The sequence below is a fragment of the Loxodonta africana genome, chromosome 4, assembly GCF_030014295.1.
Source record: "Loxodonta africana isolate mLoxAfr1 chromosome 4, mLoxAfr1.hap2, whole genome shotgun sequence".
NCBI lineage: Eukaryota > Metazoa > Chordata > Mammalia > Proboscidea > Elephantidae > Loxodonta > Loxodonta africana.
This window is the reverse complement of record NC_087345.1, coordinates 151352246-151369154: the sequence shown is the minus strand read 5'-3', so window position 1 is coordinate 151369154 and position 16909 is coordinate 151352246. Positions and strand designations below refer to the sequence as shown.

At 36.0% G+C, this 16909-nt stretch overlaps 1 protein-coding gene across 7 annotated transcripts in view; it reads left to right on the top strand.

The window, feature by feature from the left end:
• USP6NL (USP6 N-terminal like) overlaps nucleotides 1–16909 on the top strand; it is a 189213-nt gene that overhangs the window by 103437 nt on the left and 68867 nt on the right. For 6 of the 7 annotated variants that reach the window (XM_064284851.1, XM_023548922.2, XM_064284850.1 and 3 more), the window contains 3 exons: nucleotides 5992–6059; nucleotides 9589–9671; nucleotides 15653–15692. In XM_064284851.1, the coding sequence (XP_064140921.1) occupies nucleotides 5992–6059; nucleotides 9589–9671; nucleotides 15653–15692 (191 nt within the window). Of the gene's footprint in view, nucleotides 1–702; nucleotides 1368–5991; nucleotides 6060–9588; nucleotides 9672–15652; nucleotides 15693–16909 lie in introns of those variants that run through there. The other variant, XM_064284854.1, reaches the window with a different exon arrangement.

Genomic DNA, 16909 nt, shown 5'->3' with positions numbered 1-16909 from the left:
ATTATTCAGCCCACCACACCCTGTGATACCTAAAAATGTTTTTATTTTTTCCTCATGCTTAATTGACAGTTTGGCTTGGTATAGAATTCTAAATTCATGATGAATTTTTTTCTGAGAACTTTAAAAATAGTGCTTCATTATCTTCTGACTGGTTAGAAGTCTGATGCCAGTCTGATTTTCAGTCTTTGGTCTGTGACTTGGCTTCCTTCTCTTTAGGCTTCTGAAATCTTTTCCTTATGTCAAATGTTACAACTTGTTTAAGCTGAGGATAAACTTCATTCATTTGTGCCCAGTTAAGTGTAATAAATGATCACAGGCATGCCTCTGACAGGGCTGTTACTTTTGCACAGTGATTTCCAAATTGCAGGTCTCTACCCATTTAAAGGAAACCCTGGTGGCGTAGTGGTTAAGTGCTACAGCTGCTAACCAAGAGGTCACCAGTTCGAATCCTCCAGGTGCTCCTTGGAAACTCTATGGGGCAGTTCTCCTCTGTTCTGTGGGTTCGCTATGACTCGGAATTGACTCGACGGCAGCGGGGTGTTTTTTTTTTTTTTTTTTTACCCATTTAAAAGAAAAAAAGCAATAAAGGGAAGAAAGAATGAATGGAATAGAATAGAAAATTTCAGAGTGCCATCCTGCAGTAGTGATACATATTTTTTTTATGAGACATTTGTTTCACTTGTATGTGTATGTTAAAAATTTCCAAAGCTGTTTCATTAGCATGCATTTGCTTATGGTATCTGAAACAGGGACTGAAGTTTTCACATTAAAGTTTATTATTAAAAATAATATTAGGTTATGAAATGTATTTGAAGGGAGATGCAGTCTTACTTTAGCTTTAGTTCAACGTTTTAAATAAAATTTTTCTTTGTCGCTTCTTAGTACTAAAGTATTAAAAGTATTGAGAACATGGCATATTTGAAAGCACAAGATTAAGGCATGTTATGAAGCTGCTTGTGTAAAGCCCCTGTTTGTTATCAGATGGAATGCTGGGTGTAGGCTGGTGTGGTTCATACTTGGGATCTGGCCTGAAAGCCATGTTTTTACCCTCAACAAATATCATCTTTGTTTGAATATTTATAGTCTGTGTAACTACAGCAAGGTCTTTTTTCCCCCCTTTTAGAAGAAGACAGAATACATCTCAAACTTTTTCTTTCTTGTATTTGTCTCAGAAATAGTTTAAAGTAGAGCTTGCCTTCTTCTTTTCTTTGTTTCAGTTAGTTGCAGAATGTGTGAGGTACCATGTAACACTCTTGGTGTGCTCACAAAGTATAAAATAACAATGAAATCTTGGAGTAGATAAATTGACTCTATGAGGACTGAAGCGGCTGTTAATTCCCAAGGCCAGACTGATTATCTAAAAAAGGGTAAAGTACTTTTTAAAATGAAATTCCTAATTTATGTATTTAATACACATCCATCAAAATATACACTGGGAAAAATTATCTGCCATCAATTTTGTTTTATTGGATTGAATTTAAAATTTAATAGCTTTGTATGAATTGTTCATTACAGTTTGGGGTTAACTTAATGATACTAACACACAATACCTGCTTTTTAAAAGATGTAATTCAGAAAGATACTTGACACTTTTTAAAAGTTCTTGGGGGGCTAAATTGAATTAGAGGTCTTCCTAAAATGTTGTCAATTTTTAAAATGCTTCCTGAAATTCTATAGTTGTCATTTTCTTCCATAAATTTGTGTCCAGAGATGTTTTCCTGTGTACTTGACTGTTTGATGCAAACATTTTCTGGTCCTTACTGTTTAAAGTATGCCTCTTACACTTCGAAATCCTGAACAATGTATTAAAAAACAAAAACAAAGGTTTTGATGAAGGAAGAGGGCTGAAAAGATTTAAACTAGTTGGTCCGTATATTTCTCCTCATGATTTTATTATTAATAATAGGAACTTTTTCTTTAGCTATGTTTATTATAACAGCTATGTTGTTAATAAATGGTATTGTATTTCAAAACGGATTTTTCCAAACAAACATTTATTAGTTATGGATTTATCATGCAATATGAAGCTGTATTGTGAACAGATAGGAAACTGCCCTGATTAAATTTTTATTTGATGCTGACATGTGATGTAAGTACCAACTAACACAGCTGTCATTGTTTAGTAGGTGCCTGGAACGTAGTGCACGCTTGCACACAGACATACGACAGCTGTTGATGTTGTGTGTGGTCAATGATTTAGGGGATACTCTTCATTCTTTCAATGGAATTTCTAAATAAGCAATCAGAATGAAACCAAAAGAAATATTCTAGTTTAGTTCTTAATAAACTTCTCAACTACAGATCAGAAAGTATGAAACGTACTTTAATGATAGTGAATCCTGCACAGGCTACTGATTCTTAGTCTATAGATAACTGCCTCAAAATGCAGATTATTAAATAATGTCTGTAACTTCAGTGTTGGGAAAAATTGGTATTTCCCACTTAGTCTCTTTTAAGAAGCAGGTTTGGCTGTATTTTGTAAAATTATTTTGACTTTAAAGCCACTCTTTTTTTAGAATACGTTCGTTAATATAAAAATTTTTACCACAGGAAATTCAAGGATAAGAAATTTCTAAAGGAATTTGGAGATTTAGAACTCACGTATTTGGTTTAGAGTCAGCTGTTCCGAGCATGTTAAAGTGTGTCATATTTCCCCTGTGAAATTAGCATACAATTTCATACAACTCAGCAAGATAGCCTCTATTATATTGTTAGGTTTTGTCTTCCTGGAAATTTCCAGATTAAGACAATCTGTGTAAAGCTTTTATTTTATAATTTGCCCTAATGAAGTTTACCTGGGATACTTTGCACCTTTACTTCTCAACTCCGTACTGTTTCCAGTTCTTGTCTTTACACTTTTCAACTTCTGTCATCTCTTAAGTTGGACCAGCAGCAGGAATAAGGAACTGATATAAAATACATTAGAAGAAAGCACTCATTAACTGAATTTGGCCTAATCACCATACAATTCATACTTAACAGCTCTGATAATGGAAATGGAGTATAATTAATAGACAAGTTGCCTAATTTGTGTTTCACTTCTGTTAATTTGCATTTCCAATCCCATTGGCAAAAGTGTGAGTGTAATTTTTCAAAGCTGGGCAAACAAGAGAAAAAGGAATTGATAAAGGCTTGTAAGTCTAAAATAGGATAATTACTATGTATGTAATTGAGTTTGTTATTTCAGACTTCTGTTTGCATTACTTCATTGTGAAAATTAGAACTGTAATTTTTGTCATTTTTTGAACCATTCTATTTATTTATTCACACACTTATTTTTTCACTTCCTCCAGAGAATGGCATACTGGCGTCTTACAGTCTAAATAAGGAAAACAGTAACATAAAACATTTTTTTTGTAATAACCTTTAAATTAAAAAAAAAAAAAAATTCTTCTTTTCCTATTATAAACAACCTTGCACCTGTTTGACTATCTCATTGGCATAAATCCTTAGAGGTAGAAAGGATTTGCCTATTTTTAAGATTTTTTGATGCATATTATCAAATTGCTTTTCAGAAAGATGTAAATTTTTGTTTACCCATAGTGTAAGGAACTGCAAGCATTGAATAATACCAACGCATTTTTTTTGGTCAGTTTGATAAATGCAAAATAATCTTTTAAAACTTGCATTTCTTCAGTTACTAATGAGGTTTTTTTTTTCTTTTTATCTCATGTCTTTGTTTTTAAGATTAGATTTTAGTTTTATCAAAGCTGTTTTTGGTTTAAAGATGCAGGAATCTGTAAGACTTTCTTTTGAAAAGTATCAGACTTGCACACTCCTCCCTCCTTTATGTTCACTCCGTAGAAGTTACCACTGTCCACTATCCACTGACTGTTTTTCAGTTTGCTTCCATAGTGCTAGCTAACATGATTGTATTGCCACTTCCTCATTTATCAGTTTTAGGCATGAGGAGTTGGTTCTATGTCCTGCACCCACCTCTGCTACACCCATGTAGTGTGTCCATTCAACTCTCAGGGAATTGACTTTTTAAGGAGCTCCAGTGGTGCAGCGGTTAAGAGTTTGGCTGCTAACCAAAGGTCGGCAGTTCGAATCCACCAGCTGCTCCTTGGAAGTCCTATGGGGCAGTTCTACTCTGTCCTATAGGGGTGCTATACATAGGAATCGACTCGATAGCAACTGTGTTACCTTTCCTAGGGAACCACCATCTGCTGGCCTTTAGGGATTGGGAAGTGTTACAGTGTAAATTAGGTTGTTTCTCACTTTTCTGACTGTTGACTTAGTGTTTGTTCAGCTTTCTCTGGTCTAAATCTTTCCAGCTTCCAAAGTTCTTTGTCTGTTTTCTCAGTCTGCCTGTCTGTCTCTTGTCTGTCTTTCTTCCTGTCTTCCTCTCTCTGCTTGTCTTTGTGGATTTATGCCTTTTTAGAGAATCCTTTTATTGTCAATTTGTACTCCCTGGGTGGTGCAAATGTTTAAGGCACTTGGCTGCTATCCAAGATTGGAGATTGGAGTCCACTCAGCAGCAGCCTGGAGGAAAGGCCTGGCAACCTACTTCCGAAAAATGACCCACTGAAAACCTTATGGCTTTACACAGTTCTACTCTGGCACGCATGGGCGTAACTTGTCTGAATTGACTCAACAGCAGCAATATTACTAGTTTAGTAGAATGTTAGGAGGAATGCATATAAAATTGTGCTCTTTCTGCCATATTTAAATGGAAGTCCTTTTAAATACCTTTAGTAATCATTTGTATGAAGTAGTGGTTAAAATTATTGGCTATGGAGTCAAAACTGCCTGAATTTGAATCCTAGCTCTGCCATTTACTAGCATTGTGACCTTAGACAAGTTGTTTAAAATCTCTAAACCTCATTTTTTTGTGTGTGTGTATGTGTGTGTAATAGGTTTAATAATGATAACTTCCTTAAAGTGTTGTTATAAGAATTAGAGATGATAATTGCATGTAAAGTACCATATCTGCTGCCTGGTACCATCTGTCTGCCAGGAGCTTAGTAAGAACACAAATATAGTTGTTGCTGCTTTTGTTACTCTTGTGTGTTTCTTGACCTTTGCACATGAGCAAGGGCATTTCTACTGAAATTCTTGTCTTTTTCTTATTGATCAGAGGTGCCTTTTATGCAGTTTGGTATTGACCTTTTATTTACTTCAGATATGAGTCAGATCCACATAATTTCATGTTATGGTCTCTATTTTTCAGTGTCAGATTTGTGTTTTTGAAAGATATGGCAGTAATAAGGAACAAGGGGGCAGGGCAAGAGTAAAATCAGATAGGAGATTATTGCAGTAGTTGAGGCATTAGATAAAGGGAACCTCAAATGCTAAATTAAGACATAATTGTTTTCGTTCTGTAAGATAAATTATATATATATATGTATAAATAATATATTTTAACTCTTGCAGTATATCTTGCACAAGTTTATTTTGTGGACAAATTACTTAAGTGTTTAAAAGTCTTCTTGAATGTTCTTCTCGTCTTCTACCCAAGTGAGTTTTATCTAAACATTTGGATTGAGGTTTCAGCTTCAGTTTCTACTTCAATACCCATCTCTATGATATTAGGTCCAAAATTGATTCTTGAAGGATGTAATTTATCATATCCCCTTAATGTTTTCTTTTAAATATCTTATATAATATTGAAATGATAAATATGTTGATATTCCAAAATTGTAGTTGCAAATATTACCCATTTAACTTTTCTATTTGGTTTTTGCAGGTTTGTCATTTTAGACGATATTAATTTATTCTTTTATTTGTATTTGTCTTGTTTTAGTTTTATAATTAATTAACCATATAATGCTCTGAAGGAATCCTGGTGGGGCAGTGGTTAAGAGCTAGGCTGCTAACCAAAAGATGGCAGTTCAGATCTACCAGCTACTTCTTAGAAACCCTGTGGGGCAGTTCTACTTTGTCCTGTAGGGTCACTATGAGTTGGAATCAATTCAATGACAACAGGTTCAGTCTTTTTGGTTTATGATTCTTTGAATAACAGTTCATCTAAATTTGATCTTTCCACAGATTCAGACCAGGATGTAGCACTCAAACTTGCCCAGGAACGAGCTGAAATAGTTGCTAAATATGACAGAGTGAGTATTTCTATTTTGAGTAAGTTTTCTTAGAAAAAAAACACATAAATAGAAATGGATTTGCTTTTTGGAGAGCTTAGATTTCAGAAGCAGTTTGTTGACTGCATGTGAACACTGAAGTCATTTTTTTCTTCTGACTTCCCTCCTAATTCTTTCCTCTGCTCAAGCCACTGGTCTTTTGCTGTTCCTCCATACAGCCATACTGCCTCAGGGCTTGCTGTTGCTGTTTCTGCTGCTTAGAACGTTTGTATTCTGGATATGCTCATGTCTCATTGCCTTAGCTCTTTCAGATCTTTACTCAGACGCCACTTTCTTAGTGAGATCTTCTCTGACCTGTTTAATCCCCCTGCCCCCGCCTCCCTCACCCACCTCCTGCACTCTGTATCCATTTCCCCTGCTTTATTTTTCACCGGAACACTTATCTGCATCTCAAATACTATATATGTTACTTATTTTGTTTATTATGTTTTCCCTCCTAAGAATGTAAATTCTCTGAGGGCAGGAATTTCTTTTGTTTGCTGTACTCTGTATCCTAAATACCTAGAACAGTTCCTGATTCACACTAGGTACTCAATACGATATTCGAATAAGCATGTATACAGAGTTAAATATCCACCTTATATATAATTTATATATGCGGTTATAAATTTAACATAGATCTGAAAGTTTGAATTTACACATTTATGTATAACTTTCATTATCATTTTATGCTTATGTTAGTTATGGAATCTGATTTTTTATATGCTAGAAAATCACAATTGTTGACAATTTATATGTCTCTATTTATTACTCTGTCTCCTGAGGTCTATAATGAGTAGTAGCAGTAATTTAGAAATGTTATGTATTTGTATTACTTGCATGTAATTTTATATTCAATGTATTTTTTTTTTTTTTTATCATTTGTGAGAGTAACATGAGCATGAAACTATAGAAAGCCATCTGGATTGTGCCCTGCTTCCAGCGAAGCATACAGGCTTAACAACTTAACGGTTATATTCCAAGAATTTGTTTTTAAGTTGGTTGTTTGGAACATCAGATGCAGTTTCCCATTACTGTGATTAGGTTTTAGGGTAATAAGAAACCTAATTAACTTATTTAACTGCTTAACTAATTTAAAACAAATAGATTTATGCTTGCATACATCAATTAACACTTACTGATCAGGTCTAGGCATCATACTAGGAAGTTGAGAGTCACAACATAGAAATGAATTACAGCAATTTTTGTCCACAAGTTGCTCAGTCTACATGCAGGAGAACATGTGAGCAGATAATTATAAAATATACTCAGATGGAGGTGTCTGCAAGGCAGTTGGATATTTGATTCTGAAGCCTGAGTAATTTTTATGTAGACAGCTACATTCAGGATTTCTATACAAACCACTGTTAGTTAAAAGCTTCAAGAGTAGATGAGTATCGAAACAAAATGTGTATAAATTGTTGAATGGGAAACTAATTTGCTCTGTAAACTTCCACCAAAACCACAATAAAATGTTAAAAAAAAAAAAGTAATTGAGTACCTAGAATGAGCACAGCTGAGGGCAGAAACACCAGGCCCACCCACAGTTAAGAGGTGTCCATGAAAAAGCCTTCAAAAGAACAGCTGGAGAGGTAGGAGGAGAACATAGAGAGGATGGTATCATGGAAGTCAAGGAATAGGAATGGGTAACACTAATAAGTGCATCTACACAATCCGTTAGGTAAAGACTGGATACTGTCCAGAGCCCCTGGGTAGTGCAAACAGTTGGTGCACTAGACTAACGAACAAAGAGGTTGGAGGCTCAAGCTCACCTATAGGCACTTTGGAAGAAAGCCCTGGTGATCTACTTCCAAAAAACCAGCCATTGAAAACCCTGTGGAGCACAGTCCCACTCTGACACACATGGGGCCGCCGTGAGTTGGAGTCAACTCAGCAGCAACTGGAGGGAAGAGACGAATAGTGTCCACAGGATTTAACAACTGGAAGGACACTTTTGACTTTGGCAAGAATGTAGTTTTAGGGCTGATGTGACTGTGAAGTAAAGAAGTAGAGAGACAGGGTATATGTATAAGCCTACTGTTCTGAAAAGTTTGGATGAAAAGGCCAGAAATATATTTTTTTCTAAGACTTGTTCACTTTAAAATTTTTAAGTTTGGCAGTTCATACTTGAGTTGCTTTATTTGCATGCAAACTTTATAATTCATGATTTGTAGGTGAACTCTTTAAATATTTATGGGATCTTATTTATTTAAAATGCATGTTATTTTTAATAGCTTTGTTTTCTTTGCCTCCCATTGTTCTGTCTTCTGTAAAAATGGCAGTGTTGGGGCGTCAGACCTCCTCTAACTTCACAGAGGGGAGGAGAATCAAGATCAGCAGCCCAAGGCTGAATCTCATGAGGCAGAGATCAGACATACCGCCTCTCTGCAACCATTTTAGCAGTTCTGATACCAGCCATCCCTCCATGGCACTCTCTACCCTTCTGCTGGGTGAAATAATTCATTACATTGGCCACACAGAGCTCACAGGCCATACTCACAGTTACAGAGTTTATTAGGGAAGTAACAGGCTACAATTCAGTATCAGGAATGACTCAGAATACAGTTCTTCAGTCAGGACAGGTTCTCAGCTGGGTCCACAGGCAGGCCTCTCTGTCTCTCAGCCTCTCAGCCTGACCTCTGTCCTGCTTTGGCAAGTTTCGCAAAGCTTTTAGCTCTGCCAGTAAGTGCCTGGAGGCACCCCACTCCACCATCAAGCCTCTTGCCTGAAGATGCTCAGTTCTCTCATTCTGTGGGTCAGCACACCTATAGTAGCTACCTTGCTTCATGGACTGGAAAGCGCACTGCACCATCTTGTGCCAGTCTCCTGATTCTGTTGCTGCTGGTTCTCTGCTGCTGCTTCTCACCATGTACTACCTCTGGTGTTACAGCTCTTTCTCTCTCTGTTTCCTGCGTCTAGGAGGTTTTCAGCGCAGGGATCCCGGTTCCAAAGGGCATGCTCCACTCCTGGCTCTTCTCACTTGGTGGTAGTGAGGTCTCCCTCTCACTCTGAGATTGTCCCTCTTTTTAAGCCTAGCGAGATGGCAAAACTGACCAATCCCCTTGTTAGGGTTTCATATACCTTATTTGCATGTTTTCACCCCCACAGGGGTTCAATGCACCTTATTTGCATTCTTAGCAGGCTGTCCAATCTCCTTGGTGGGCTACAAACACCTTATTTGCATATTCCCACTAAATCATTTTACGGGAGTCAAAAAGCTAGAAGGGCCATATTAAGTAATTTACTGCACCACAGCTTCTCACTGGAAACCTCAGCTGTCAGTTGTTGCTGACATACAGTATCTTCCATAGTTCATAACTAAGGAAACAATGATATTGCCAAAATTAGCTTAAAGAAAAAAGGATGTTAAGTCAGGTTGATAAGGCCTTTTCCCCAGCTCTTATTATTAATAAAATGTAAAATAGCTCTTTTTTCTCGTCTTTTTATTAAAAAAAAAAAAATATTCAGTTTTATAAGCTCCCAGTAACACCTTCTTTTGTCCCTATTTTAGGGACGAGAAGGTGCAGAGATTGAACCTTGGGAAGATGCTGATTACCTTGTTTACAAAGTCACGGATAGATTTGGCTTTTTACAGTAAGTCACATAGATTGAAAGCCACCTTTTTTGATTATCATGTTTTTATGGTCACTTATTATCTTGATCGTTCTTATTTTCAAAAGAATTGGTACGAATAAGATTTGAGGAGTGGTCCTGCAATGTGCTTTTTGGTTATTAAATTCCTGGTGTTTTTAATGTCTGTGATTGAAATTGAGCTAGAGCTAAGAATATAATCTTTAGTATTTTGGTAAGAACATTAATGCAGTAAATGATTTGTATTAATAATTTAGCAGAATTAAATGTGAATGAATAACAGTTTGTATTTTAAAAATAATTATAAAACATTTATTTTATATAAATGTATTTTAAAAATAATTAGCAATTAGAACTTTAGCGTTATGCAGCCTAAAAATGAGCAACCAGAAAAAATACCATTGCTTTTCCTTATAGTTGTGAATGTGTCCATGTTATTGCTTCTCAAAATTAATTCCATTTATCCCAAGTATGTTATATAAAGAGCTGATAGAGATCTTAGACCGCTACAAAATAAAGTGGTTAAAGTGTTTTTCACTCTTAAAAATATCCTGCTAATCATGTGAATCAGTCCATGTGGTTTTGGCAGTGTTTAATCAGGTTCCCGATTTAGGGAGTAACTTGTCTCATTTACATGTATTCTTTTTCAGTTTTATTTATTATAAATAGGAAAAAGCTGGGAATTTTATTTATATATGATTAAATTCTGAGGGAAAAACACAATTTCTTACACAGTTCACAGCAGTGACTTACAGCACTCAGACTTTGTTTTCTACTTCTGCTCAGTTATTTTGCATTTAGGAACTGTTTTGCTGTATCGTGTTTTACTGAGGGTCAGACAAGCAAGCAAACAAACAAACAGTTTTGGGACTTGGAGAGTTTGTGCTCTTCTTGTGGCTTTTCTGGCCTCTAGGCAGTTAACCATATCATGCATCATTTGTAAAAGAGGAATCAATAACTGTTCTACATACATTACTGTATATTTGAGGCTTTGAAAAAGTAGAATGTGAGAATACTTTATAAATTTCTGGATAAATATAAGGTGTTATATCTCATGCCATTTAGCATATCTAAAAGTTCTCAAGAGAGACTAGTAAAGCAATCTTTAACTACTATTAAATTAGTGTTTTAAAATTATCCCCACTTTCATACTTTTTAAAGTAAATAAAGCATGACCACAAATATCACAGGAGGTGATTGCATGTTTGTGTGGGTTAATGCCCGTATCTGGGAGTTTGTGACTGAAGTTTTAAAGGACAATTTGAGCATTTAGAATTGTCAAGGACAGTGGCTCCCAAAGTTACCTTCACATTAGAATAAGCTGGGAAGTTGTTGTGTTTAAACGATTTCTGGGTCCTATCTTAGATTTTGATTCAAAAGGTAGGATAGAGCTCAGCTCATTTTAGACTCCCCAAGTGTGTCTGATGGTAGTGAATCATTGTAATAGATAATATTTTATCATAAAGTGGTCCGCTATAGTACAAAATACATATGAAAACCTTTTGTATTACAAAAGGCTCTAGTAATTACCTAATTCTCTTTTCTCATTGTTTGAAACAACATGAGCTGGACCTTAGTAATAAGAAGTCTGGCTTAATATTTTAGTCTGTATTTGGTAATCTTAAAAATTGCAGTCAGTTATTTCATGTTTGTTTTCTACCCTCTCTGCTGAAGTCCATTTGGCCTTAGTGGGAAAAGAAGTCAGTCAGTAACTTATCTTGATGACACTAGTTAATATTTATTGAGTACTTAGTGTGTGCCAGGCATTGTTTTAAAGCCTTTGCATAGATTAACTCATTTATTCCTCTCAGAAACTCTCTGGGGTAGGTACTATTTTTTAATCTCCTGTTTTTAGATAATGAAACTGAAGCAGAGAGGTCAAGCAACTTGCCCATGATGTCCTGACAGTGAGTGTCAGATCTGGGATCTGGGCCTAAGGAGTCGGATGAGTCTCTGTTTTTAACCAGTATGCTGTGCTGCCTGGTACTGTTCTTCCTGTATAATTAATAAGAAAAATTCAGAATAAATGCTTTGAAGTGCCTAAAAAGAAAAAAGAGAGAAAAAAGAGTACCTAAAGAGGATACTGTTTGAAATAATCACCACTTTTTTGAGAATGAAGTAGATTGGTACCAGTTCTTATATTATTGCACTGATTTTTAAAATTTTATTTACTCCAGGATGCAGTCCTAAAGCAGGCAACACAAATGAAAATAATGAAGCATGGAAATGGATTTTAATACGATGTTAGGGTTTATTAAATTTCACCAAAATCATTGATTTTTATTACAATGCCTAATTTAAATAAAACACTTTCTCCAGAGATTGCTGGTGGTGGTGTTCATTGCTAGTCACTGTAGACTGGATTTTTTTGTGCTGTTGAATAAAGTCTTTTGGCCTAGGCATTTCGATTCCACTCCCTGTCATACCTCAACCGAAAGAGCTTATCTTTCTGCTGTCTTAGTTCTTCCTAATTGTTCATTGGTTCTGCAGTGAAATTAGATTGTGTCAGTGACAATAAAATGGCAACAACAATAACAAAGAAACAACAACTTTGTAGCCTGCTCTAAACATCGCTGAGCTTATAAAAAAACCAAACCTCTTGCCGTCGAGTCAATTCCGACTCAGAGCAACCCTATCTAACTATAATTTTTAGTAACTTAAATTACTTGTTCTGGTATATGAAAATGTGATCCCCCAACCCCAGCTAGCATAGGACTAACTTGACTTTATTACACATTTCACAGTAAATATTAAAGCTGTTGCTAAATAACATTGGCTTGATGATGGAACAGCAATGTCTTTGTTTCGTACTCAGAAGTGGGTAGCTTTCCCCAGTCTGTGTGCCTGTGATGGAGTTCTATTTGGAGAACAGAGAAATAGATCTTACTTAAGAAGTTAGAGAACTTTAAACATTTTTAACATTTAAACTTTAAACATGCTTATGACAAGTAGTCATTGCTAGTCTGCTCAACAAAGAATTCTTGATGTTTAGAAAATGATAATGCTTTTTAGGTCACGAGTTACTAATTGATTAGAAGGAAATGATACTGAAAATAGAGAAGAAAAAATTAATACCAAGGTTAAGATTTTCAACTATTTTATCAGAATGTGTGTATTTGTAAAATTCAGCAGACCATCTGTAGTGTACTATGACTATATGAATACATGAGAGCTTTTGTTTTTAAAGAATGCCTATTAAGATTGAAGGGTTTGAGAACACTTTCTACCCATCCTATAAAGTTTGTTGAGAGTAAATCTAAACTTATATAAAATTTACTATAAAAACAAACATGAAATTTAGTCAGTATATTAAACTTTAACTGATTTCAACAAGCTTTAAGTTTCCAATGAGTGTATCTCAGCAGTTACAGAAATACTCTACCTGCCTGTTGAGAAATTACAGGCACTGTCGGAATCGACTCGACGGCATAAAGTTTGGTTTGGCTTATACTCTCAATTAGTAACTCTTTTAAAAAAAAGTTTAATAGCAGATGTAAAAATATATCCAGTTAAGCACTCTCTCTTTCCAGGATGGCTATTTTTTTCTTTGTTTTTTACTTACTGTATTTTTATAAAGTGGAGCTACTCGCTGACAGCTTGGTGTTTTCTTTAAGCAGGCTTTAGGTACCCTTTTCCCTTGAGGAACAAGCTTTTGGTCTCTAAAGTAGTATTTGGCAGACATTTTCTATAAATAGCCAGATATTAAATATTTTGGCTTTGTGTCACAACTACTCAACTCTACTGTTGTAACATGAAAACAACCATCCAAAACCAAAACCCCTTGCCGTCGAGTCAATTCCAACTCAGAACGACCTTATATAGGTCAGAGTAGAACAGCCCCATAGAGTTTCCAAGGAGCGCCTGGTGGATTTGAACTGCCAAGCTTTTGGTTAGCAGCCATAGCATTTAGCCACTACACCATTAGGGTTTCTTGAAAACAACCATAGACGATGCATGAGTGAATGAGTGTGACTGTGTTCCAGTAAAACTTTACAAGAACAACCCGTGTGCCAGGTTTGGCCAGTGCGTTATGGTTTGCTGACCTAGAGGAATGCTCCACGCTCACCCAGGTTTTGGTGCTTCCTTTCTTCTACTTGAAGGATGTTTAGATGGCTAGGTAAAGATACATACATGCATGCAGGCGTGTAGCCATCCTTCCATTCAGACGTTCATTCAGCAATGTTTACGGAGCTCTTGCAGTGTCCCAGACACTGTGCCTGATAGTGGTGTAGTGCTCTACATGTGTGTTTTGAACATTGCATGTAGCTGTTGATGAAGAGGGCATTCTCCTGACTTTTTCCTTGGAAGGTTATGAAAATTAATGTATGACAATGCAGAGCTTTGAGGAGGAGGAAAAGTTCTCTGGAGATTGGTGTTGTGTACGTAGCAGATCCTGTATAAAAGGTTTTGGTTATGAGGAAATAATGTAAGAAAATCCCAATAGAAGAACAACCATATTCTTGCTCCACCGTCCGTCTATACAGTCTGAAGTCTTCTATATTTAATCCTCAAAGTTTCTTTTTTCTTAAGAATTGGTTTCTAAACCTTCAACTGTTTTCTTCATACACTTCTGAACAGTCTGAAGATCTGGCCTATCTAATTTGAACCCACTGGGTTAGATAGTGCTGAACGCCACTATATTAAGCACCATTTTCTGTGACTCAGTGAAAAGGTTAGTTTTCGTATTTGTGAAAAGAGGAGTTCGGACTGCCTAAGATCTCGTTTGAGTGTTACATTGTTTTGTCAGTTCCATTGCTATAGCTTAGTGGTTCGCCTAAGAACTCTGTAGAGTAGCAAGAGTGCCTTTAAAAATACTGCAGTCTTGAATACTGGTTTGTCATGTTTTTAAAAGTTGTATTATTTGCCCTTAAACTAGGGCAACAATACGTGCATATTGTTGCCAAAACATTACAGTAATACTACTTTGATAGTAAATCAAAGCACACAACTTTGTTAATGGATTGTTGTTATTGTTGTTAGGTGCCAGTCGAGTCAATTCTGACTCATAGTGACCCTATGTAGAACAGAATGAAATACTGCCTGCTTCTGTGCCATCTTATTAATGGATAGCGTGTTGTTATTATATTACTGACAGGTAGTATAAGAGTCTCAGAATATTTTATATCAGAGATGATATCACAAAATGTACTGTATTAGAAGAATGAATTTGATCTTCTATTCTATATTTTTAAAAATCGCCACCATTGAAATTTTGACAATGAAGCTCTCCTTATTATAAAAAATAAAAGTTGAAGTTTTCTTTTTAATTCATAAATTTGTTGGAGACAGTTTTATTTTCCTATGCTAAGTTTTTAAGCAGACATTTACTATATAGGTCATAGTTTGAGCCAGAGAGTGGAGGTGATGATTTCAGAAGTTGAGAAATTATGGCCTGCAGGCCAAGTAGGACCAGCTCTGTGTTTTTTATGAAGAGTTTTATGGGAACACAATCATGCCCAATTTGCATGTCACCTGTGGCTGCTTACAACACAGAATTGAGTAGTGTCGACAGAGACTGTATAGCTCACAAATCCTAAAGTATTTACTGTCTGACTCTTTATAGAAGAAGTTTACTGACTCCTAAACTGGTTGAGAGGAGTGCTGTCCAATAGAACTTTCCACGAGGATGGAAATATTCTATACCTGCACTGTTCAATATAGTAGCTGTATGGCTATTGTGTACTTCAAATGGGGCTAGTGAGACTGAGGAACTGAATTTTAAATTCTATTAAATCTTAATTTACATTTAAAATTAAGTAGCCACATGTAGCTAGTGGCTACTGTATTTGGGGGTACAGTCTAGATTTGAAGATCGGATGCATTGTGGTTATAAAATAGCTGATTGTTCTATACCGAACTCAGTGGAATGGACACTTACGTAACTCTTCTGATGATAAATGATTATGTATCACATTAATTATAAGAACAAGTTCACTATGATTTCAACTTAAAACTATCTCACATATGCTATTTTTCCTCTGCAGTGAGGAGGAGCTCCCATACCATAATGCAGCTGTGGAACGGGTAAGTCTTTTATTTATAGTTCCTGGTGAATACCTTTATAGAGGAATAAGAATTACCACCTCTGTGACTTCGAGTGCCATATTATATGTTAATGAAGCTATCATTATTAGGATTTGACTTTGGTTATATCAATCTAAGAAAATAAATTTATGATGAAATAATCTTAGGAGATCTTGAAAATAAGGAAAGGTAGCAATTAACAGAGAGACTTGCGTTCTAGACTGGTAATTCTCAATCTAGGAGCCTTCGCAATGTAGAACCTTTTTAAAGCACGGTGGCTGGGAACCCACCACAGTTCGTTAAATCAGAAACTCTGGGGCAGGGGCCTAGGTATGTATATATTTTAAAAACCTCACAAGTGATTCTCATGCACATTTCTGGCTAATAAAACACTATTTCAGGCCAACAGCTTTTGGAATACAGCTGTTCCATGAGATTTCAATAAACTTTCCACGAACAGCAACCACAAAAATGTTTTCGGGAGTCAAATAAGTATATTAGCATTTTAAGAACCTGCCAACCTTTTTTTTTTTTTTTTTTAAACCCAATATTTCACCTTTCCGCATTATACTTCACTAGGAAGCTGGTTCTACACCTGAGTATGCATGAGAATTAGAGATTAACTGTCTTAAAATTGGTCAGAATCTCTCATCCAGCATTCCCCCTTCCCGCCATTTTTTCTGTTATCTAACTACGTGCTGCAGAATGAAAATGAGTCTGTCTATTGGGATTATTATCAGGAGTTTGTGCATGCTTGTGTGGAGGGAGGTGGAATAGCAGTTTTCAGATAATGGAACTGAATTTGAAATTTGGATCTGAAAATTATTTTTAAAAATCTTCCTAAACACACTTCTTGTTGTTTTGAAAATAAAAACTGTGGCATAACCTTAAGATATAGCCAAAATTGCTGTTTTACATATATTGTTGTTGTTGTGAGGTACTGTTGAGTTGGTTCCCATTCATAGTGACCGTATGTACAACAGAATGAAACACCGACCGGTCCTGCAGTGTCCTCACAATTGTTGCAGTGTTTGAGCCCATTGTTGCAGCCACTGTGTCAGTTCATCTCCTTGAGGGTCTTCCTCTTTTTTGCTGACCCTCTGCTTTATCAAGCATGATGCCCTTCTCCTGGGACTCGTCTCTTCTGATAACATGTCCCAAGTGTATGAGACGAAGTCTTGCCATCCTTGCTTCTAAGGAGTATTCTGGCTCTGCTT